General features: G+C 42.5%; 1 protein-coding gene and 1 long non-coding RNA gene across 3 annotated transcripts in view; both read left to right on the top strand.

Annotated features, from left to right (window-relative positions):
* Positions 1 to 600: 600 nt before the first annotated feature.
* Positions 601 to 25,328, top strand: part of LOC142047982 (uncharacterized) — a 159,390-nt gene continuing 134,662 nt past the window's right edge. Inside the window, exon 1 of the long non-coding RNA XR_012657326.1 lies at positions 601 to 719. This is a non-coding gene — a long non-coding RNA (uncharacterized LOC142047982). The remainder of the gene's footprint in view (positions 720 to 25,328) is intronic.
* Positions 2,081 to 25,328, top strand: part of ZBTB21 (zinc finger and BTB domain containing 21) — a 41,239-nt gene continuing 17,991 nt past the window's right edge. For both annotated transcript variants that reach the window (XM_075073941.1, XM_075073944.1), the window contains exons 1-2: positions 2,081 to 2,495; positions 21,265 to 24,602. In XM_075073941.1, coding sequence (XP_074930042.1) covers positions 21,278 to 24,445 — 3,168 coding nt within the window. In that variant the 5' untranslated portion in view covers positions 2,081 to 2,495; positions 21,265 to 21,277 and the 3' untranslated portion in view covers positions 24,446 to 24,602. The remainder of the gene's footprint in view (positions 2,496 to 21,264; positions 24,603 to 25,328) is intronic.

Below are 25,328 nucleotides of genomic sequence, written 5' to 3'. Positions count from 1 at the left end.
TTAGTCTCTAAAGTGCCACAAGTACTCCTCATTCTTTTTACATATTTTAATGATTTAAAGTCACCTGTATTGATTTATATTTTAAGTTCAGCTTGTTTCGTATGTATTTAGCTAGGCTATTTCTATGTACATTATTGTCTATTTCAGGGGTCGGCAACCTCTGGCACGCGGCTCTCCAGGGTAAGCACCCTGGTGGGCCTGGCCAGTTTGTTTACCTGCCACGTTGGCAGATTCGGCCGATCGTGGCTCCCACTGACTGCAGTTCGCTATTCCAGGCCAATGGGGATAGCGGGAAGCTGTGGCCAGCACATCCCTCGTCTGCGCCGCCTTCTGCAGCCCCAATTGGCCTGGGACGGCAAACCGCAAACAGTGGGAGCCAAGATCGGCTGAACCTGCCAACGCAGCAGGTAAACAAACTGGCTCGGCCCACCAGGGTGCTTACACAGAGGTTGCCAACCCCTGATTTACACACTTGTGTAAACTAAAATGCTGTATACATAATGACAAAACACTAATATATAGTATATTGTGTGTATATACACCTCTATGCCGATATAATGCGACTCGATATAACATGAATTCAGATATAATGCGGTAAAGCAGTGCTCCGGCAGGGCTGCGCACTCCGGTGGATCAAAGCAAGTTCAATATAACATGGTTTCACCAATAACACAGTAAGATTTTTTGGCTCCCGAGGACAGCGTTATATAGGGGTAGAGGTGTATTAGTATATTGTGTAGAAGCAAGCAGTGGGCCTTATGAAATGCTCTGGTGGCCATACACGGCCCACAGGTTGGGCACCCCTCACCTAGATTATTACTCAGGTATCTAACTCAAAATGGCTTGATTTTAGTCAAAAGACCAAGATAATAGTGCACATTTTATCAGATGTAATTTTCCAGGCCATTATTTCATTGTATTATGTGGACTAGCAGCTATTTCTTGTTGTTGTTAAATGTTCACTACAATCCTGATCCAAAGCCAGTGCGAATCTTTCCACTAATTTCAATGAGCTTCGGATCACATCTTAAAGGCGCTAAATATACAATACTAAATGTACGCGTCTACCCCAATATAACGCTGTCCTCAGGAGCCAAAAAAATCTTACTGCGTTATAGGTGAAACCATGTCATATCGAACTTGCTTCGATCTGCTGGAGTGTGCAGCCCCCCCCCCACCGCCGCTTTACGTCTGAATTCATGTGATATCGGGTCGCGTTATGTAAAGGTGTAGCTCTTTTACCTATCCACATAGCATAGATATGGCCCAGAGTTATTTAATGTTATATTTTTACTTATCACTACATAAAGAAATTATAATCTTAAAACCTGCCTGTAAATTAGTGTCAGAAGGAGCCACCCCTCTCCTGCTAAATAAGTGAGGCTCTGGGTCAGGTAAGAGGCACACGCTGTAAGAACAGAGCCACATTAAAACATAACACAGGCAGTATACGCATGTGCCCCATGCCCCAGCTTCTGGGATCATGTCAAAATACCAGGGCTCACCTAAAAAAAGGTAAATAACAGTTCTAGTCCTCAGGGCAACAACCCCCTGGAGAATATGACCGGAGTCTGCAGCGAGCATGAGACCGCAGCTACAGGAATGGTGATGTCCCGAACTCTCTAATTCAGTGCGCGGCTAGACCTGAACCCTGCTGCTCTGGAAAGTCCTGCCAACCCCAGGGGGGCTGCGGTCTGTGCTGGGGGAGCCCGGCCTCTGCCCCTTGGGGCCTCTTAGGCAAGGCCGCCACGGACAGAGCAAGCCGACCCCAGCCCAAACGGATTCCGCGGCTGAGCGCAGCCAGTCCGGGAACGATACCGGGCAGCTCGGCAGGTGGCCCAGGAAAGGTCACGGTGCTATGGTTGAGCTGGGGGCGCCTCGGACCCGGCTCCGGGAGCACGCGTGGGCCCCAGCAGGAAGCAGCTCAGCCCCGACTGTCCCCAAGCAGGGCACAGCTGCATCCCCCCGAGTGTTGAGCCCTGATGCCTGCAGTCGTTCCCAGCGCACCCCCAGGCGCTGCGAGACGCATTGCGCACCCGCGGGACGGTGGGATGCGCCGCTCTCTACCCTCCTCCTCCCCGCTTCGGGCCAGGCCCGGCCCGCAGCGGGAAGGCGGCTCCCATCCGACGCAGCGACCGGGATGGGATTTGGCGAGAGACGCCTCCCCAGTCCCCCACTGAGCGCAGGGCCGCCACGCCAGCTGCAGGGGAACGCCGCGGGCACGGGCTGACGGTTGCGGGAACCCCAATAACTCCCCGTAACCACCACCCAGTCCCCAACGCACGCGCCTTTCCCGCACTCCCCACTCTGGCGCCGGCCAATCGCAACACTGCGCACGTGACGAGCGTTCTCTGCGATGACCTCATCCCTGGTGTGGGATGACGTCAAATTCAAGATGGATGGAATCACGGCGGTGGCAGCGGCGCGCGCGGGCGAATCGTGAAGGGAGGCGCCGAGGGGGGCAGCAGGGTGGGGTGCGGCTGACGGCGGAGAGGGTGAGTAAGGGCCGCGTCTCGCGCCCGTTTTGGGAGCTGCCCGCGCCGCGCGTGTCTCCCCGTGCACAAAGGCGTCTTTTCCTGACGTAACTCTGAGGTGTTTTTTTTTCCCCCACCGAGCGGGGCTGCGGTCCCCAAACTCTTCAGTGCGCCTGCGCCACTTACAAAACTAGCCCATCCCTGCATCGCGTGTGCTCCACTGCCGGAGACGCACTAAGCCTGCCCATTGCGCGTGCACACATCCGCCACATAGACTCATCGAAGGCTCTAGTGCGCATGGCTGTTGCCCATAGTTGGCTTCACTGGCTTTTTTTTTTGTTGTTGTTGCGCGTGCGTAGTTCTCCTAAAGAGCCTCGATCTTGCTTAGCTGCGCGCGCGTAGTAGCCAAAATGTGGCCTTTTGGCCTGGAGCGGGAGCTGCTCAGGCGCAAATATTTCACTGCGCAGGCGGGATGGTGGTCCCTGTGAAGGGAGGGGGCGGCAAGCGGGAGGGTGTTGCTCTGAGCATGCGCAATAGGGTGAGCGTGTTCCTGCGTGGTGAAGGGAACTATGGAGTGTAGTGATGTCACTATAGGTTGTCTGAGTGCTCGTGCCTCCCCTGCTCACCCCAGCCCAAGCAGGGAGCTCCTGCAGGGCTGGGAGGGAAGAGGTACTGGTGCAGGCCGCGGGTGCAAGAGCTGCTGTGCTGCTGGTTATGGGGGCATCCGTGCCTGGCGTGGGGCCCAGTCACCACCTGTTTGCCTGGTACCGTGGGCTGTCACTGCTGCATTGGCTTCCATGCAGCGAATGCAGAGGGCGCTGGACTGCCCTGACAGTGTGGTGTACATGCATATATAGCAGCTATCGCTCACGTTCGTGTTTCTCTCATCTGAACCATGAAGAAGGAGAGAACATATTTGTATATCGTACATTCTCCCTGCTGTGTCCCACAGAAGTGCTATGCTAATGTAAAAAATTAAAAGTAACTGCCAGTTATGCTAGTGTCACAGAATAGTCATGCACACCAGAGGTGGGTGGATAACTGAGTGTTTTTTCCAGTTTGTTGGCATTTCTGAAAAATTGGGGGAAGAATTTCAATTCGGGTTGAAATGAATCTGAAAATTGTGAAAAATTTCAGCATATTGAAAAAAATATGTTTTGAATCAAATGCAACATGTTTGACCTGAAACTTTTTGTTTTGGGTATTTTTATAAGGATTCACAAAATGTCAGAAAGAAGAGTAGATGGTGATGGTTTTGGTACTAATGCCCTTATAACTTTTAGCCCAGCTTTTAGGCTACTCACCTGGAATGAGAACATAAGAATGGCCACCTAGTGAGTCATACCAATAGTCCATTTAGCTCAGTGTCCTGCCTTCTAACAGTCGCCAATGCCAAATGCTTCAGAGAGAATGAACAGAACAGGGCAATTATCAAGTGATCCAGTCCCTGTAGTCTAGTCCCAACATCTGGCAGTCAGAGGCTTAGGGACATCCGGAGCATAGGGTTGCATCCCTGACCGTCTTGGGTAATAGCCATTGATGGACTTGTCCACTGAATTTTACTAAGTCTTTTTTGAACCCAGTTATACTTTTGGCTTCACAACATCCACTGACAATTAGTTCCACAGGTTGACTGTGCATTGTGAGAAGCAGTACTTCCATTTGTTTCTTTTAAACCTGCTGCCTATTAATTTCATTGGGGATCCCTAGTTCTTGTGTTATGTAAACGGGTAAATAACATTTTTATTTGTTCACTTCATCTACACCGTCCATGATTTTATAGACCTCTATCATATTCCTTCTTAATCATCTTTTTTAGAAGCAAAACAGTCCCAACCTTTTTTTATCTCTCCTCATATCGAAGCTGTTCCATACCCCTAATCATTTTTGCTGCTCTTCTCTGTACCTTGTCCAATGTTAATTTATTTTTTTAGAGATGGGACAACCAGAACGGCACACAATATTCAAGGTGTGGTTGTACCATGGCTTTTTTATATTTTTTTTTTTTGTCTTATTATCTGTCCCATTTTTAATGGTTCCTAACATTCTGTTAGCTTTTTTGTTTGCTGGTGCACATTGAACATATGTTTTTTCAGAGAACTATCCACAATGTCTTCAAGATCTTTTTCTTGACTGGTAACAAGTAATTCAGACTCCATCATTTTGTATGTGTAGTTGGGATTATGTTGCCAAAGGTGCGTTACTTTGCACTTATCAAGATTGAATTTCTTTTGCCATTTTCTTGCCCTCTCACCGAGTTTTGTAATTCTTCACGGTCTGCTTTGGACTACATTGAGAAATTTTGTATTGTCTGCAAACTGTGCTACCTCACTGTTTACCCCTTTTTCCAGGTCACTTATGAATAGCACTGATCCCAATACAGATCCTTGGGGGACCCCGCTATTTACCTCTCTCCACTGTGAAAACTGAGCATTTATTCCTTTTACTTTGTTTAACTTTCTCTTAAGTTTTGTGTAGTTCTCCTTTTTGAAGATAAATGCTACTGTGGTGGACTTCTTTGGTATCCCTCTCCCCCCCACACCCAGATGTTAAATTTAATTACGTTATGGTCGCTATTACCAGATCCTGTGTGTCATTTAGGATTAAATCAAAAATTGCCTCACCCATTGTAAATTTCAAAACTAGTTGCTCCGTGAAGCGGGGGAGACAGGTTTAATTCTCTTTTCTGCCCTGGGAAGAACAGATCTGAAATTGGATGTCATATGAAAGGAGTAATAACAAGGAGTCTTGTGTCACCTTAAAAACTAACAAATTTATTAGAGGATTAGCTTTCGTGGGCTATGACCCATTTCTTCAGATGTATGGAGTGAAAATTACAGTAGTCAGGCATAAATATACAGCACAATAAAAGATGGGAGTTGCCTTATCAAGTGGGGGGTCAATGATTCAATCAAGGTGGATGTGTCCCATTCCCCTTCTTGTCAGCTGTTGCTTATGCTGGGTTGGGGAAGACCTGGGACTGAAGGGTGGCAAGTGGGGAGAGGTAAACTGGGACCGAGAGTTGGGATGTGGAGGAGACTGGTGATGGCTGGGGAATAAGACTGGGAACCAGTGGGTTGGAGTATGGAGATAGGAGAGAGAGACAAATCTGATGAGGATCCAAGGTCTGGGAAGACAACTGGGACTGGCTGGACAAAGAGATTGGGACAAGGAACCAGGAAGGTGAGTGGGGATAAGGATACTGAAGCTGAAATGAGAAGACTGAGTCTGGGGACAGGTATGGTGAGGGGGACAGTGAATGGAGGCTGAGATGGGAGAAAGAGGACAGATCTGGGGGGAACTGGGACTGGCTGGCCAAGGAGAGTGGACCAGGGATGAAAAAAGCCTATGGACTGGCTGAGTAAGGAAAATTAGCCTGGGATCAGAGGCTAGGATAGGGCCAGGGACAAACTGGAAGGGATAGAGCAGAAGTGGTGAAGCATGGGGGAAACGGGTTTTACTCCCCTCATCCCCAGAATAAAGTGGCAGAGTGGACCAAGGGAGGTTCTGGATTCAATGTCTGGAACTGGAGTAGGAGAAATCAGGCATAAGGGAGGATTTCTTATAGGATGAAGAACAAATTAGCTTTTATTATTTACATCTGTCTGGCACCTCTGGATAAGTCCAGGAACAAGCTTCAGATCGAAGAGAAGGGGGTGCTCACCCAACTGCTCTCCGACTCTACAAAACTGCCATCAGCCTCCTGCAGAGTTTGTGTTATCTTGTGGCCATTCCCTCATAGTTTCCGCCAGTAGTGGCCACAGTCATCCTTCAATTTGGTTAGTCAGAGCCAAGATCTCTGGAGGCCTCCCACTCTGACTGCCATCGAGTCAGCCACTTCCTATATCTGCTTTGGCCCTTTTGTACGTACAAGCTAGAGGACTTCCTGCAGATTCTGTCTCCATGCCCCACAAGTCAGGCTTGTTACACAGGCAAAGGTCCTGTGGGGAAAAATAGTATATAATCATGTAATTAAAGAATATCTCAGAATGCATAAACATAAGGGGTTCAAATTAAGGTTGGACAGGCAATCTTAGAGAGAGAGAGAGAGAGAGTGTGTGTGTGTGTGTGTGTGTACACACACAAGACTGAGTTAACATTGTATAGAAAACTAAAATATTTTTAACCTATTGAAGACACTACACATCACTGAAAACTGCTTGATGCCAAGTGTGAGCTTTCTGAGTTCAATAAATTATGAGCTATTTCCATGGAGCTGGAAATTACTGATGATCAGAATATAAAATACATTAGGCTTTTTTCGTCACCTTCCTAACACTGGCCATAATCTGTGTTAAATTAAGCACCTTTCAGTAGATGGCAAGCATGAAAAATGTCAGTCCAAAGGGAGCATTTTTCACAAAGTTATGAGCAATTAATAATTATGAGTCATATTTATTATCACTGAAGTTTTGAAATCTTAACAATAGTAGTTGCTAATAGTGACTGTTTATAATATTCTTCAGTTTTGAAATACACAAATGAAAACTGTTGACTTTCCATATCTGCAAAGTAACATTATTAACTGTGAGTGAAGGCTCATTCAGAAGGCTGTCACCTTCTAAATGAGTGAATTGTTTCATAAAAAAGAATAGTACTTGCACCTTCCATCTGAGGATCTCAGAAAACTAATTCTCTAAAAACACAGCAAAATCCTTCATCACACATGGAGAAGGCTGTAACATACTCTGCTTTAAATCCATTCTCAGTTCAAAGGAGATCTCCTCCTCAACCCTGTCCCTAATGGCTCTCTGTCAGTGTAAGTCCAGTCTCCATAAAGCAGTCGTTTTTCCCCCTCTTCCCAATTATTATGAAATTTGGGACAGCAGGTCTTTTTTTTTTATTATTCATAATTGAAAGAAGGGAAATGTATTTTTGAATGTCTTCACTAAATGAAGCTTTACGTGTCATGTCATTCTGGAGCAGATCATGTACATCTTATAAACTGAATCATTCAAGGAACAAGAAACGAAACAAAAGTTTTGTTTTTATGTTAGGCACCTGCTCCACTCTCCCATGTTTTTTCTTGTTTTTCATAATATTATGATTAATCTCACCTACCAAATTTTACTCATCTGGAATGGATGAAGAAATCCCTCCTTTTGGATGATTTAAGATAATTTACCGTATATACTCGATCATAAGGCAGTTCATTTATAAGCTGACCCCCGCCCTCATGGATAAGTAAAAATGGAAAATTTTTATAACCCATTCACAAGCCAACCCTATAATTCAGGGGTCAGGAAACTTTGGCTCCTGGGTCATCAGGATAAGCTGCTGGTGGGCCGAGATGGTTTGTTTATCTCGAGCGTCTGCAGGCATGGAGGTAAACCTAAGTAAAAAAAGTATCCCAGCACACCAGCTGCTTTCCCTGACAGGCTGGGACAGTAACTGTGGGGGAGAAGCTGGGAGTCAGGGGAATAACCCCTGTGACCATCCTTCACGTGACCCCATCCCTAGCCCGGGACCCCCACTTTTCCTCATCCCTTCCCTTCCCTTCCCACCTTATCTGGTGAGGGCCAGGGAAGGATGTCTCTGACCTGGCTGGCGAGCCAGACTGGGTGGTGCAGCCGCAGCATGTTCCAACAAGCTGGGCAGGTGGCATAGACATAGCATGCTCTGGCGAGCTGGGTGGTGCGGCCACAGCCTGCCCTGGGAGGCGGGGCTGAGCAGCACGGCTGCAACCTGCCAGCCCCAGAGCTGCAGCTGCTTTGGAGGCTGGGGGGGAGAGCAGCATGGCTAGAAGCGGAGAGACTCTGACCCTGCCTCTTTCCTTCTGGCTGTGCTGCCTCTCCTTGCTCCCTCTGTTGGGGGGAGGGGCTGGGTACCACCTCTACCTCTCTATATCTGTTCATAAGCCGACTCCCTTCTCTGGTGCATCCCTTTTTTACTAAAAAAAATTCAGCTTATGAATGAGTATATACGGTAAATCTCCATAGAATTGAAGGGACCATTAGATCATATAATCTGACTTAGATATCATAGGCCACTAAATTTCACCCAGATCCCCCTATGTGAAACCCAAAGACTTTAGTTTCCCAAGGACTGAAATGTTTAGTCTAATTAAACTATGAGCCACAGGCAGAAAACAGGAGAGACCCAGGTGCCACCAGTGGCAGGGAAATCATGAAATGAGATATGCCCAAATGATCCCAGCAGGTGAACTGTGCCCCATGCTACAGTGGAAAGTGAAAACCCCTTGAGATCCCTGTCAAACTGAGCTGGTGGAAAATTCCTTCCTGAACCAAATCTGGGATCTGCATGATCCTGGGTGTGTTCGCAAGACACACCAGTCAGGCATCTAGAAAGACACACCAGCCAGGCATTTTCTATATGACCTCAGAGCACTGGTCTACCCTGGCCAGTGTTCCATCTCCAGCTATGACCAATTTAAGTTGCTTTTTTTTTTTTTAAATCGCCTCCTTCCTCTGATGCATCAAACCAATTGTGTGTGGGGAGGAGGCCCCTGCAGATGCCTGTCTGAAACATCATGTTTGATTGTAGTCACTATTTTAATGCAGAACTACAAGTGTTATGAGCCAGTACATGTTTTTGCCCACTCATATAGAAAAGAACACTTGTTTAGGCAATAGGCAAGGGAGCTTGTTCAAAATTAACTTTTATTTGGAAATGGAAGGGAAAGTCCCTCATATACTTGTCATAAGGATTAGGTTCTCCCAATTTACTCCAGCATCAAACCACCAGCTATCTTCCCATTACCATCCATATCATCTGTCACAGCTAACACTATTTTGCCTCTGGCTCAGGACAGCTGAATGGAGTTTCCTTTGGAACCCAGCAAACTGTTCTTACATCACTAAAGAAGCAAAAAAAGTTAAGCTTAATATTTTAAATATCTTTTACATGTCACCTTGAAGTCTCTGTTGCTTGCTTTTTTTTTTTCATTAAAAAAATGCTGCTGAAAGCCCCAATTCTGATTTGCTGTTCATTAAGCTGAGGTGGAAAAGTGCTCTGCACAGAGTTGTGTTTGGCTTAATATGTCAGGATCTGGATTATTCCCTCCCAAAACTACTTGGGGGTTCTAATCTGAATCACACTTGTAGAGTGCTGCTTTGTACATATACAGAAAGAGATTTAAAACTGTTATGTTTATAAATATAAAGTGACTTGTTACTTCTCTCATGGATTGGATGATGTAGGTAGAAAGAGAAATGTAGAGGTTCAGAAGTCTGGTATGAGCAGTAGGCTGAGAGGATGTAATGATTTATCACTCACCCAGCAATAAAAAAGGAAAAATTTGGGGTGGGGGAATAACAGGTACTTATCAGATGGAAACAGAAGCAGCCAGCTGTAAAAATGTCAATTTCATGCATGTACTTGGCTCTGAAGAATTTAAAGGACAACCTGAAAGGCTTTCTGGAAGAAAAGGATCCTATATGATGATAACCCTGTAGTGGGAATCAGTCTTTGGAATATCATTGCTATATTATAGAGGAGATAAGAGCTATCTCCTTTCTCCCAGAACATTATAAAATCTAATTTTTATTCAGCTAGTCCAATACTAATAATCTCCTAGTAATGTGTTATTTTTTACCTTTTTAATTTTTAAGGAGAACAATTAAATGTGTGTGGGTGGTATAAATCAGTTGGGGTGAGAGTAATTGTGGAAGGATCACAAGGCAGTGGAAACAAGCTGAGCCCCTTTGTGTGGTTATGCTTTTTAAAGAAATAGACTTTTTGTAAGGTAGGGGGGAGATTAAATTTAATCTCGACTAGTGTGTTATCTGGACTTCCTTAAAACAGTGGTTCTCAACCAGGGGTGCATATACCCATGGGGGTATGCAGAGATCTTCCAGGAGGTACATTAGTTCATCTAGATATTCGACTAGTTTTACAACAGGCTACATAAAAAGCACTAACAAAGTCAGTACAAACTAAAATTTGATACAGCCAATGACTTGTTTTATACTGCTCCATATATACTATACACATAAATATTGTACTTACATTTCAATTCCAATATATTTATTTTTATAATTATATGGTAGAAATTAGAAAGTAAGCAATTTTCAGTAATAGTGTGCTGTGACACTTCTTTATTTTTATGTCTGATTTTGTAAGCATGTAGCTTTTAAATGAGGTGAAACATTGGGGTACACTAGTCAAATCAGACTCCTAAAAGGGATACAATAGTCTGGAAAGGTTAAGAGCCACCGCCTTAAAGCACACTTACAATCTTAACTCGTCTGTTTTTTTGTTTGCAAAATAAGAATGTGAAGAATAAAGTGAAAATGAGGATGCAACCTACCCCTTGCTCCCTTGGCTCAAAAAGCTGTACACCGGACACCTGGACAGCAGCAAGGAACAGTTCAACAATAGGTGCAGAGCAGGTGCAGGATGGTGGTTGAATGTGCCTTTGGCCGTTTAAAGGGTCGCTGGTGCAGTTTGTTTACTAGGTTAGACTTCAGTGAAAGCAATATCCCCTGGTTGTAGCTATCTGCTGTGTGCTCCATAAAATCTGTGAGGCAAAGAGGTAGAAGTTTCCACAGGAGTAGGGCATGGAGTCTATCTGCTAATTTTGAGCAGCAAGATACAAGGGCAATAAGAGGAGCACATCGTGGAGCACTGTGTCTCAGGGGGGCTTTGAAAATGCAATTTAGTAATGACCCCCGGTAATGTGTGCTGCTTCTTGAGTTACGCCTTCCCTTACTGTGAACCTTGCTGTGCCTGCTGAGTTTCTGTTTCTGGCAAATGCCTTCTGTTTCTGTAGTTTCCCTGTACCTCCCCTTCCTCCATGGGATGAAGTAATAAAGATTATTTCATTCTCAGGACTTGTAGTTTTATTGCATAAACATATTGGAAATGAAAGATCAGGAAAATAATGTAATCTGGGACAGTCATTGGAATAATATTTGGACGGGAAAAACACTGTGATCTTTTCTTTAAAATATAGTGGCCTTGCCTGTCAAAGATCATTGTATGTGCGCCTTTTATTCCTAGTACCCTCCACTGGTGTGGAGTGGAAGGGATATAATATTTTCTCCTTTACCTCCTGGAACATGAGGGGGAAGTGAGAAACAGGAATGCTGTTTTGCAGGGGCTGTAGAGGGAGTCTAACCTCAAGTTGTTTCTCGTGAAGGTCTACCAGATGCCTCAACATATCCTTCAGAATCCCCAGCATCTCCTGCTGCGTGTCATGCCATGCGCGTGCTCCTGAGCTGCTCTCCTGCTCGCAATGTCCATGTCCAGTTTTTCAGATAGAGAAATCCTCCCTGCTCTCTGCTCAGTGTCAGCCATCCCAGAGGTGTTCATAATCTCATTAAACATGTCATTACGTATTGTCTTCTTTTAATCTGAGACAGCCTCTCCACTGGTGTGGAGGATGAGCTAAAGGCCACACTTTCAGCTGTAAGACATGAAAGCACAAAGCAATACTTGTCAGTCCGTAATCAGGGTCTAGTGCACAGTTGATACTTAAAAATCACTCCCCTTATTCCACTGAAGTACAAGGCAGAACATTTTCATTGACACAAAGTATTCATTGAACTGGCTTGCTGTATCAAGCATAATGAGCATGGCCCGGGGACATGTGCAGACAGTTGCCTGGCGCCCATTGGGTGGGCAGCTCACAGCAGTTGCACAAGTGGCATTCGCCCCCTGCCCTTTGTAACATGGATGTTTTGTGATGATTGGGAACCACTCTTGACCTTCCCAAATTGTAAACCTGGGCAAAGGCAGCGTGGTGGGGGTAGTTGTGGCGGCAAGAGTGCACAAGCAAATTTCCCAAACTACTCCTCCCCCATTATGCTGCTGCTAGCCGTGGCCTGAGGTTTGTAGTTTCTAAGCTCAATGCCTACCCCTCCCACCCAAATCACCGGCATGCAGTGGTGCTGGAACAATTTTTATAGTGGGCTGAGAGCCATCGAACTAAACAGTAAACCCTATATATAATGGAAACCATTTCAAGTTGGGGGTGCTGCAGCACTCCCTGCACCCTTAGTTCAGCACCTATGCCAGCGTGTCTGGGAAACTGTGAGGGAACAGACGAGCACGATAAGGATGGGATCACATGCACTATTGTTTGCATTCCCAGCAATCAAAATGAAAACTGCCACTGTCTCTGCTAGATGACCCAAGCTGATATCACTCTCCTGAAGGTAACAGAGGCAGCAAGGACTCATTCAGTGCATAGAAGAGACAGAGCCCAGGGAATTGATCAAAATTCTCTAGTGAAATGAGATTGTTGTCTCCAGGATCCCTGCCTCAGTTAATGTAGAAGTTGGAAGGTGTGTAGTGAATGAGTAGGAGTGCCTTCATTTTCAATTTCTTTTATTGTATTTAACTTTTTCTGGGAATTTATCTGTGTTTTATTACTACAACAACAAAAACAAGTGAAAATTGGTGGAAAAAACTATTAATTTTCTGGGTAAATATCGGGGTTTATTTTAGTGAACGGAAGGACGGGGAAAAACTATTCGGTAGATTAATGCTTTGATGAATGGAATTCAGTGTGGTTGCTGCAAATCTCAAAATACAATGCTACTTCTGAGTTTAAGAAAACAATACATCTGTAATCCCCAAATAAAACTTTTCATTTGATTAAACAGTTTACTGTTATAGGCTTAAAACTATTAGCCTATAAATATTTACATTTAGTAGTTGAGCCACGCCATTTGTAGTGCATACAATCAACTTTATCATTTTCTCCTGGTTTTGTTTTTTTTTAAAACTTTAGAGGACTTCCTTGTACCCTGAAACGTATTCTGATACAGATTTTCATTTTCTACCCATTTTAGTGTTTCAGATCTTTAAACCATTATCTGCTAACAGCTTGAAATGTGCATGTGGTGGGCATGAGATTCATCAGTATGTTAAGATGTGCATGCACTTCAGAGCTTGTGTGTGTACCTATTTGTTGTATCTTCTAAACTAATACATAGCTGTACTTCAACAGGCAGCTTTGCATATACACACAGACTAATGTATTATTGTAATATATTTATGTCATGCAATTTATTTTATTTTTCTAATAAAACAAGTTATTTTTTATATATTTGATACAAAAGTATGGTGAAAATTGGAGGGAAAATCAATAATACTTTTTGTAAAACCTAGAATTTTTTGGGTAAAAATCCGTTTAAACTGAAAACAAAGGGACTTATGAATGAGGTTTTAGTAAAGGGAAATCATGCATCACCAATCTACTAGAATTCTTTGAGGGGGTCAACAAGCATGTCGACCAAGGGAATCCAATGAATACAGTGTACTTAGATTTTCAGAAAGCCTTTGACAAGGTCCCTCACGAAAGGCTCTTAATGCAAAGTAAGTTGTCACGTGATAAGAGGGAAGGTGCTCTCATGGATTGGTAACTGGTTAAAAGATAGGAAACAAAGGGTAGGTATAAATGGTTAGTTTTCAGAATGGAGAGGAGGTAAATAGTGGTGTCCCCCAGGGGTCTGTTCTGGGACCAGTTCTAGTCAACATATTCATAAATTATCTGGGAAAAGGGGTAAACAATGAGGTGGCAAAATTTGCAGATGATACAAAATTACTAAAGATAGTGGAGATCCAGGCAGACTGCAAAGAGCTACAAAAGGATTTCTCTGAATTGGGTGAATGGGCATCAAAATAGCAGATGAAATTTAATGTTGATAAATGCAAAGTAATACACATTGGAAAGCATAATCCCAACTATGCATATAAAATGATGAGGTCTAAATTAGCTGTTACCACTCAAGAAAGAGATCTTGGAGTCATTGTGGATAGTTCTCTGAAAACATCCACTCAATGTGCAGAGCAGTCAAAAAAGCAAACAGAATGCTGGGAATAATTAAGAAAGGGATAGGTAATAGAACAAAATATCATGTTGCCTCTGTATAAATCAATGGTACACCTACATCTTGAGTACTAGCAGCAAAGAATCCTGTGGTACCTTATAGACTAACAGATGTTTTGGAGCATGAGCTTTCGTGGGTGAATACCCACTTCGTCAAATGCATGTAGTGGAAATGTCCAGGGGCAGGTGTGTATATATGTTTTTGGTATATTGCCATTCCTAATATCTGATTTGTGTCCTTATGCCTTCTCTGTAGACACAAAATCAGATATTAGGAATGGCCATATACAAAACCTGTAGGAGAAACACTTCAGCCTACCTGGCCACACCTATAAGCAGACCTTAAGGTGGCCATCCTGCAGCCCAAAAAAACTTCAGGACCAGCCTTCAAAGAGAAACTGCTGAGTCTCAAGTTCATCTGCAAAATTGACACCGATCCGCTCAGGATTAAACAAAGACTGTGAATGGCTTTGCCACTACAAAACCCAGTTTCTCCTCTCCCTTGGTTTTCACAACTCAACTGCTAGAACAGGGCCTCATCCTCCCTGATTGAACTAACCTTGTTATCTCTAGCTTGCTTGCTTGCGCGCGCGCACACACACACACACACACACACACACACACGCCCCTGGAAATTTCCACTATATGCATCTGACGAAGTGGGTATTCACCCACGAAAGCTCATGCTCCAAAACATCTGTTAGTCTGTAACAGATTCTTTGCTGCTTTTACAGATCCAGACTAACACGGCTACCCCTCTGATACCTTGAGTACTGTGTGCAGATATGGCCGCTCCATCTCTAAAAAAGATATATTGGAATTGGAAAAGGTTCAGAAAAGGGCAACAAAAATTATTAGGGATATGGAATGGCTTCCATATGAGGCAAGATTAATAAGAGTGGACTTTTTCAGCTTGGAAAAGAGACAGCTAAGGGGAGATACAATTTAGGTCTATAAGATCATGACTGGTGTTGAGAAAGTAGATAAGAAAGTGTTGTTTACTACTTCTCATAACAAAAGAACTAGAGGTTACCAAATGAAATTAATAGGCAGCAGGCTTAAAACAAATAAAAGGAAGTATTTCCTCACACAACACACAGTCCTTGCCAGAGGATATTGTGAAGGCCAAGACCATAACAAGGTTCAGAAAATAACTAGATAAATTCATGAAGGATAAGTCCATCAATGGCTGTTAGCCAGGATGGGCAGGAATGGTGTTCCTAGCCTCTCTTTGCCAGAAGCTGGGAATGAGCAACATGGGATGGATCACTTGATCATTACCTGTTCTGTTCATTCCCTCTGGGGCACCTGGCACTGGCCACTGTCAGAAGACAGGATACTGGGCTAGATGGACCTTTGTTCTGACCCAGTAGGGTAGTTCTTATGAGGTAGAGAACTGCAGAAAGTGAAAGGTGGTCCCATGATTGAGGAGGTTGAATGCTGCCCTGGAAAACTGGATTCTATCCCTGCCTCTGCCACAGAGGTCCTATATGATGCTGGGCAAGCCACTTAAACCAAAATGTTCGTAGTTGGCCATTAATTGTGTGTTCCTCATATTCTGGGTGTCCAGTGTGTGACACCTGGGGTCTGACTTGCAGAAGTGGTGAGCACTCCTAACTGTATCCTTAGCTAATGGGCGCTGTGCTTTGAAACATGTAAAGTGCTATGAAGATGCTAAGTACTCTATAAGATTAAGTCCTAGTTGCTTATAATTGGGCAATCAAAATTAGTGGATGCTTGACTATCTTGGTCTTAATTTCTCTGTGCCTCCATCCACCATTTTACTGATGGAAAAAATACTACTACTTCATCTCATAGGAGTATTGTGCAGATAAATTCATTAGCGTGAAGCACTCATACTATGGTGATCGGAACCACCAAAAAGCATGAGAAAATTAATGATCTTGTATTCAGTGTAGTGTTGGATGATGTACAGTAAATAAAGCAGGGGCCACACAAATTGGATGCTGAAGATAAAAATAGTGAATAATTGTTCATTTAGTGAGCACTATCCATCCTGTGCACTCGATCAGGCAGAGGTCATGTGGGAAAAGTAATATGTGATCTAGTAATTAAACACTGTACTATAATACAAGTAACCTGATAGGCCCCTGTGTCCTGGGGCAGTTTGCACAGTGATAGCAAATCTGTACAATGTATTTTTCGATTAATATTTGCCAATTCTTTCCCTTGAATGTGCAAATATAATATACTGTGATTTGCTAAAGGATCTCTGTGGCATGTTAATACTGGAAAATATAGGAATACATAGTTTTTGCTAAGGACCTTATCAATCCAGGAATATTGAAACAAAATTATCTCTTATTAGTTGTTGCTGTCTTCGTGATCTTGTGTCAATAGTCTTGATTTTTCCACCTGGATATTTCAGTGATGGGCTTAATATTAGAAATATTTAAAGGAGTGAGTTTCACAGACACTAGCTCTGTACTGAATATTCTTTCAGTTCAGCTGAAGAAATGGAATTCTGCTGTTTTGCTCATGGTATTAGGCAGACTATGGTGTGCGTTTGACCTAGTACCTATAAATCTGATCAGTCCTACTTCCTCCAGTGCACTGAACACCTGTAGGTTCACGCCCTGGCTGAGGCCAAGGTAGAAATTTTTAAGTTTCAAAGGGGATTTGTTTGATAAAGAATTATAGGCTAGGAATAATAGTTAATGCTAGTCAATCTGGTTTTATGGAAAATAGGTTTTGTCAAACAAACCTGATTTCATTGCTTGAGATTACAAGTTTGGTTGATAAAAGTAACTGCCTAGATGTAATATACTTAGATTTGTGTAAAGCATTTTACATAGTACTGCACAACATTCTGATTAAAAGATTAGCACTGTACAGTATTGATAAAGGACCTGTTAAATGGATTAAGAACTGGCTAAGTGACAGATTTCAAAGTAGTCTTTTATGGCGAATCACCACTGAATCAAGGTGATTTCTAGTGGGGCTCCACAAGGATTGGTACTAGGTCGAATGGTATTTAACATTTACATCAATGTTATTAATATATCATTCAAGTAAATATAAAATCACTTGTCATAGGGTGGCACTAGCCCCTTAAGTTGGAAGAGGCCAGTGTACCTGTGATTGGTGAGCTGACTCCCAGTTGGGCTTGAAAGTGGACATCAGGGCCCTCTAGGGAGGAAATTGTCAGGTGAGACCTGTACAAGACCAGAAGAGAGAGAACCTGAGATGACTCAGAGAGAGACAGGAAGCATCAAGGAAGAGCTGGCAGAAGTTGCTTGGGAGAGAGCTGAGTTTGGAAGGAGAGCAGTAACTGTGAGCTGTTGGTGAGGAGCTTGGAGGAAAGCCATTGGTGAGAATTGATCAAAGCTGGGGACCCCCGATGAGCAGAAGAGTTGGGCAGTGGCCCCTATGAAAGGGGGAGATCAGTGTGGTCGGGGAAGATGAGTCTGGAAACAAGAGGAGTGTTGAGGGAGAATGGAGTAGGACTCTATAGCAGGGAGAGACTGGAACACTGCTGGAAAATTGGGCACTCTGGCAGGGAGGCCTGACAAGGTGGACCTGGATCGGGGCAAAATGAACTGGGAAGAAAATGCTCTTTTGATTTTTGATTTGGGGACTTGAAGATGATGTCCTTGGAGAGGGGAATGGAAAAAGCCAACTCTGGCTCTATTTATTGTGGAAATTGAAAAATGGTTTTATTACAAGATTTTGGGAGAATTACTGCCTTGGTGTGTATGAATAAATTACATCTAGAGGCAGGCTTTGTATCAAACTTTGAGAGATTTATGTTCTTTGCTTGTGCAAACAAAAGGGGAAATGGAGACAGGCACACTTATACCACAGCTTGCCACTGGAGGATGCTTCAGCTGGGGGTCATCCTATTCCATCATTGCTGATTAAAATTTGAGGATGACAAAAAGATTGGCGGAGTGGTAAACGATATTGAGAAGAGGACATTCATTAAAAAGCAATCTGAAACACTTGATAAGCTGGGCTCGTTCAAACAGAATACATTTTAATTCAGCCAAATGCAGGTATACATCTAGGAACAAGAACTGCAGGTTGTGGTGGGATCCCTGGAATACAAGCTGGAACTGGGGTACTGCTGTGCTCCCTTAACTCTCTAGCCTGGGCTGTCTCTCACAATGCTTTGCTAGTGACAAGCAGCAAACCCCTCCAGGCACTGTCATCAGGGGCGGCTCCAGGCCCCAGCCCGCTAAGCGTGTGCTTGGGGCGGCATGCCACCGGCAGCGCTCTGCCAGTTGCTGGAAGGGCAGCAGGCAGGCCGTCTTTGGCGGCGTGCCTGCGGCGGGTCCACCAGTCCCGCGGCTCTGATAGACCTCCCCCAGGCGTGCCTGCGGAGGGTCCGCTGGTCCCGCGGCTTCGAGCCATGGGACCAGGGGACCCTCCGCAGGCACGCCTGGGGGAGGTCCACCAGAGCCGCGGGACCAGCAACCGGCAGAGCGCCCCCCGTGGTATGCTGCTGTGCTTGGGGCGGCGAAATGTCTAGAGTCGCCCCTGACTGTCATCACTCAGTACAACAGCATATGGAGCCCCACACCCAGCTAGATTGCATGAATGCTCCCTGAGCTACTCAAAAATCACACAGAGAAAGGCACAAGCAAATCTCCCAAGCCCCCAGCCTTGGACTCCTGGAATACACCCTCTTGCCCTGGTCAGACTCCTGGCCAGTGTAAGTTTATTACCCAATCCTCTCCTCCCTTGATGTGGAGAAGACATATGCTAGTCTTTGTAAACTGAGCTGAGCTTTCCAAAGCACTTCATGCAAAACACATTGTTTTAGGTAAAATATAAAACACATTTATAAACTACAGAAAGATATAATTTAAATTATTATAAGTGTTAGGCGCACACAGTCAGTGATAGTTACCAAAAAAAAAAAGCGTACAGTCTAAATCTTAAACCTTATTAAACTAGGCAGTATTTAGATCAAGCAATTTTTCTGATCCTACTGGATGTTGTAGTTAAGCGACAGTTCTTACTATACAGGCTTCCTCTTTAAGCCTGGGACCAGTCTACACAGTTCAAGTCTTTGTCTTCCCAGCGTTCTTGTTGCTTCCCGGGTAGGTGGAGGAGGAGAAAGGCAAAAGCATGATGCCACTGTCCCTTATTTTATATCCTCAGTCCAACACTAGCCCAGACACGTCCTGATGGGTTTTGCTGAGTCACAGGGTTGAGCAATGCCCCATTGTGTGGTGCTTCTCTTACAGAATTGTAAATTCTTTGTTTACAACTCCGCTGCTGATTACGAGATTTTAAAAAAAGAGACAGTATTTTTAATTGCCCTACTTATATGAGGTGAATCTCTTTATTATGAAAGTGCAACTTAGAAATGTAGAATTATTTTTTCACATACCTGCACTCAGACAAAATGATGTCAATCTTTAGAGCGTACAAGTCTACTCAGTCCTACTTCTTGTTCAGCCATTCGGTAAGACAGACAAGTTTGTTTACATCTATGGGAGATAATGCTGCTCGCTTCTTATTTACAATGTCACCTAAAAGTGAGAAGAGGCATTCGCATGGAACTGTTGTAGCCAGTGTTGGCAAGGTATTTATATGCCAGATATGCTAAATATTCGTATGCCCCTTTATGCTTTCACTTGTAGATTATCTTTTTTACAGCGCAAATATTTGTAATAAAAAATATAAAGTGAGCATGCTACACTTTTTATTGAGTCATGTAATTGAAATGGATATATTTTGAAAATATAGAAAAACATCCAAAAATATGTATAATAAATTTAAATTGGTATTCTGTTATTATTTAACAGCGTGATTAAAACTGTGATTAATCATGATTAATTTTTTAATCTTGCAATTAATCAAGATTAATCTTTTTGATCATTTGACAGCCCTAATCTTAATTACATGACAGGATGAATATGGGGGTTCCCGGATGTTGCTCTGAGGTACAGAGTGCCACACAGGTCATGCCTATACAATGAGGTATTATATCCCAGAAACCAGTGACCCTCAAAAGGATCTAGGGGTCATAGCGGGCAAGCAACTCCAGATGAGCTTCCAGAGTGATGCTGTCTCAAAAAGGCTAATGCTATCCATATATGTGTCACCTGAGGATTTGAGCACTATAGCTTCATGACATGCAACAATACAGTGAGGAAGAACCACTCTAGAACCCTGCTTAAAGGCACAAGGGCACCAACTTCATCTGTTGCTGGGGTCAAACCAGGGAGTTTAGTTGGTGGTACACTATATATTGAAGTTGTGACAAAAAAATGCTTGGACTTCATTGTAAAACTGTTAAATTCCCAGAAAGGCAGGATACCTGGCCACTCAATTACAAGTAAATTTTTTTTTTTGTAGTACACTTCCAAAGTTGTTAATGTATATGTTTTGCCTTTCCCTTAAATATAAGCAAACATGAGAGTTAATTACACCAGTCTTCATCAGAGACAATTAAGCAGTATAGTTTTTTTTCCATCATTTAAAAAAATAGCAACAAAAAACTTTAGTCTGTTCAGTTAACAGGGTACTATCTATGTTGTTTGGTCTCAAAAATGAGTTACATTTAAAAATTAACCCATGTTGTAGGTCTCAGATTCAGGATTTTAGCACTATTTTTTGAATATGCCTTTGCAGAAGTATTGGTTCCTTCACACTCAGTCAACTTACTGCGTATTCCTGTATAAAGAGAAGTAGGCATGTGCTAGCTACAGGAAGAGAACATAGCTTCCCTTATTGGTCAGATATAATAATCTTAATGGAGAGTGACTATTTAAGGTGCATTGGAAAAGCAGAATCACAAATTGCTTTTTTTCATGCCCATGTATCTATTGGAGTTATGGATACAGATTGACTTTGTTCTTTTAATTCCCAGGCATAGCCCCAAAACTTACAATTCTTTAATATTAATGAAAAAATAGCTATGTGGACTATAATCAGAAACTAATGGGTTGTATAGGTTCATGTTATATTTTAAAAGTGGTTATAAAACAGACCATAACTATCTTTATTTTTGTTTTTCAGATAAATCCAAATCATGGAGGGGCTCTTGCATTACATAAACCCAGCACATGCCATTTCTCTCTTAAGTGCTTTGAATGAGGAGCGTCTAAAAGGACAGCTATGTGATGTTATTCTTATAGTGGGAGACCAAAAATTTAGAGCTCATAAAAATGTTCTGGCTGCCAGCAGTGAATACTTCCAGACTCTCTTCACAAATAAAGAGAATGAGTCCCAATCAGTGTTTCAGCTTGACTTCTGTGAACCAGATGCTTTTGAGAATGTATTAAATTACATTTACTCTTCCTCTTTGTTTGTTGAGAAAAGCAGTCTTGCGGCTGTTCAAGAATTGGGCTACAGCCTTGGAATTTCCTTTCTTACCAACATTGTTTCTAAGAGTCCTCAAGCTCCTTTTCCAGCATGTCCCATTAAAAAAATATTGTTTCAAGAAGATGATGAAAGCAGTTCTCAGAAGAGAAGTGTAATTGTTTGTCAGAGCAGAAATGAAGCACAAGTTAAAAATGTCAGTCAAACACATGATTTAAGCCATAGCTCTAAGCCTTCACACTCCATTGCCATCAAAACAAACAATAGACCACAAGTAACAAAACCAATTGACCCACTTCACAGTTTATCATTAAGTGACAGGAGGTGGCTAAAAGACAGTCCCGTGAGCTACACCAAACTCCATGAGCCTTCTGGAACTGTGGATGACCAAAGTAGAAGTGGCTTGGTAAAGAGGAATGCAATATTGCCACAAAAGCCTTTAGCTGAGAAAGAAACTTTGTGTGATGAGCCAGGAGTGAGTGGACAGCTTCTAAGAGGAAAAGTTGCAGAGATGTCATTAAAAAGACCACGTCCTCCAATCTTATCTCTGCATGGTTCATCAGAATCTACATTTTTGTTGCGAGAGACAGGAAAAGGAAATGGTCAAGGAGAAGATAGGAATTTGCTATATTATTCAAAATTAGGACTAGTGGTTCCATCTAGTGGATCTGGTCCTGAAAATCAAAGTATTGACCGGAGTGGCCCACTTGTAAAAAGTCTCCTTCGAAGGTCATTGTCCATGGATAGTCAGGTTCCTATTTATTCATCTTCTATTGATTTAAAAGCTTCACATGGATCATCATTGGTGACTAGTGACTCACAGGGAAAAACATTTAATGTTACATCTCAAAAGTCATCCTCAAAAGAGTCTTCAGAGAAGGCCGTCCTAGATGACAAAACACAGGTTATACACCCACACCGCCTTAGGTCCTTTAGTGCCTCTCAGTCGACTGATAGGGAGGTAGCTTCTCCTCTAACTGATGTACGAATAAAAACTGAACCTAGCAGCCCACTTTCAGAGCCTTCTGAAATAATAAGAGTTACAGTAGGAGATGCTTCAACATCTGCCAGTAAAGACTTCCCTTTTAAAACTGACAGTGATAATAAGGATATGAGTAGACTTCCAGCAAAAAGGAGATTTCAAGCAGATAGAAGACTACCATTTAAAAAACTGAAAGTGAATGAGCATGGTTCTCCTGGATCAGAGGATAATTTTGAGGAAAGTTCAAGTCCTACGCGTCTTGATGCTGACTTTCCAGATTCTGATGTCAGTAAAGATGAATACAGTGAATTGGAAGAAGTGAGACCAAACAAAAAGTTTAAATGCAAGCACTGCCTTAAGATTTTCAGATCTACAGCAGGCCTTCACCGTCATGTTAATATGTATCATAATCCAGAGAAACCATATGCTTGTGATATATGCCACAAGAGATTTCATACGAACTTCAAAGTATGGACTCATTGCCAGACACAGCATGGAATTGTGAAGAACCCCTCACCTGCTTCCAGTTCACATGCTGTCTTGGATGAAAAATTCCAAAGAAAATTAATTGATATTGTGAGAGAGAGAGAGATTAAGAAAGCACTGATTGTTAAACTACGACGTGGCAAACAAGGTTTTCAGGGACAGTCTAGTTCACAAGCACAGCAAGTCATCAAAAGGAACTTAAGATCAAGATCCAAAGGAGCCTACATTTGTACCTACTGTGGGAAAGCTTATCGTTTTCTCTCCCAATTTAAACAGCACATAAAAATGCATCCAGGGGAAAAACCAATTGGAGGAAATAAGGCTTCTAAGCAAAAAGAGCACATTCATATTGCAAGTCCAGTTGAAAACAAAGAGGTCTATCAGTGCCGTCTTTGTAATGCTAAGCTCTCCTCTCTTATTGAACAGGGAAATCATGAGCGTCTTTGTAGAAATGCAACAGTCTGTCCTTATTGCAGCCTTAGATTTTCTTCTCCAGAGCTGAAGCATGAACATGAAAGCAAGTGTGAATATAAAAAGCTCACTTGTCTTGAGTGTATGCGCACTTTTAAATCCTCCTTTAGTATTTGGCGTCATCAAGTTGAAGTTCACAATCAAAATACCATGTCCCCAACAGAGAATTTTTCTCTACCTGTTCTTGATCACAATGGTGAAATAACGAATGCTTCAAGATTGCATTCTCAATCAGAATCTAATAAAATGAACAATTTTGTTACTGCAAAGGAAGATGGAGTATTCAGTGATTCTTCAGAACAAATTAATTTTGATTCTGAAGATTCTTCATGCCTCCCTGAAGATCTAAGTGTTTCCAAACAGTTTAAAATTCACGTCAAAGAGGAGCCTGCAGACGATATAGAGGATGAGGTCACTGAAACCAACAGAGAAGCTAAGGAAGTAGTTTCTAATAAAGTCACTGGCTTGTGGCCCTGTGAAAAATGTGGAAAAATTTTTACTGTACACAAGCAGTTGGAGCGTCACCAGGAGCTTTTGTGCTCTGTAAAACCATTTATTTGTCATGTGTGCAACAAGGCCTTCCGGACCAATTTCCGTCTATGGAGCCACTTCCAGTCTCATATGTCACAGGCTGCAGAGGAATCAGTGAATAAAGATCCTGAGATATGTCCACCAGCTAACTCCCCATCACCGCCACCTCTGCCTCCACCCCCACCTCTACCCAAAATCCAGCCCTTAGAGCCTGATAGTCCGACAGGTTTGTCTGAGAGCCCAACTACTACTGAGAAATTATTTGTTCCACAAGAATCGGACACGCTCTTTTATCATGCCCCACCACTTTCAGCAATCACATTCAAAAGACAATATATGTGTAAACTTTGTCACAGGACATTCAAGACTGCATTTAGTCTTTGGAGCCATGAACAGACACACAATTAGCTAGAGATCTTCAACAGGTATTTTAAAAAGCTGGTTAAATGGAGACCATTTCCAGGACATTTCAGAAGTATGCCATATAAACTAGAAATCTAAGGGGACAAGAAACATCAAAAAAGTAAAGATGGATTTATGATGCTGCTTGGATTTGAAGATTAAGGTAAACTAACTTTGATGTTAGTAGATAGAAATTTGAATAATTTAAAGTATTGTTGTCTGGGATCTTATAGTAACAGTATAATTCATTAACATTGAAATCCGATCACATCTTGATTGTATGCATGGATCTTCATCCTGTGGTGTCAATATATATAAATATACATTAAAAACAAAAAAGGAACAACAATGTAGATTCTAACTGTGAGTTTATAGTAGTGTTATACTGTAACCAACTTCTTGTTTTGAGTATAATGGACACCTGAGCTCCCTATAAATATTAGCCCGGCACTTGAAGTTAGGACAGAAGTGGATGGAATATTTTTCTTTAGTAATCTAGATTTTTAGTAATATTTTAGCAATAACAAATAAACCTCAAGTTTGAGTTACCCTGACACTTATTGGGAATGAATGTTTGCTATTTTATGGTAATGTGGAATTGTTTTGTTCTTATATGGAACTTGTGCAAAATACAATAGAATCTAAGATCAGCAATATTAATACTTGGATTTTATATTTAAAGTAGCAGCAAGCCTGCTTTCAGCCATTTAAATAGAAGTTTCTAAGGAAGACTCTGGAAAAAATGTATGCTGCTTTATATAACGCCCCAAAGGCTAATTTACTGTAGGTATTTCAGTAACTACAAGCATTGTAATAAAGCAGCACTTATAATACAAACAACAGTACAGTTTATACATATGAATTAACATTGAATGGATGTCAAACAATT

Source organism: Chelonoidis abingdonii, chromosome 1, assembly GCF_003597395.2.
Source record: "Chelonoidis abingdonii isolate Lonesome George chromosome 1, CheloAbing_2.0, whole genome shotgun sequence".
In the NCBI taxonomy this organism is placed as follows: domain Eukaryota; kingdom Metazoa; phylum Chordata; order Testudines; family Testudinidae; genus Chelonoidis; species Chelonoidis abingdonii.
This window is presented reverse-complemented; position numbering and strand designations above follow the sequence as displayed.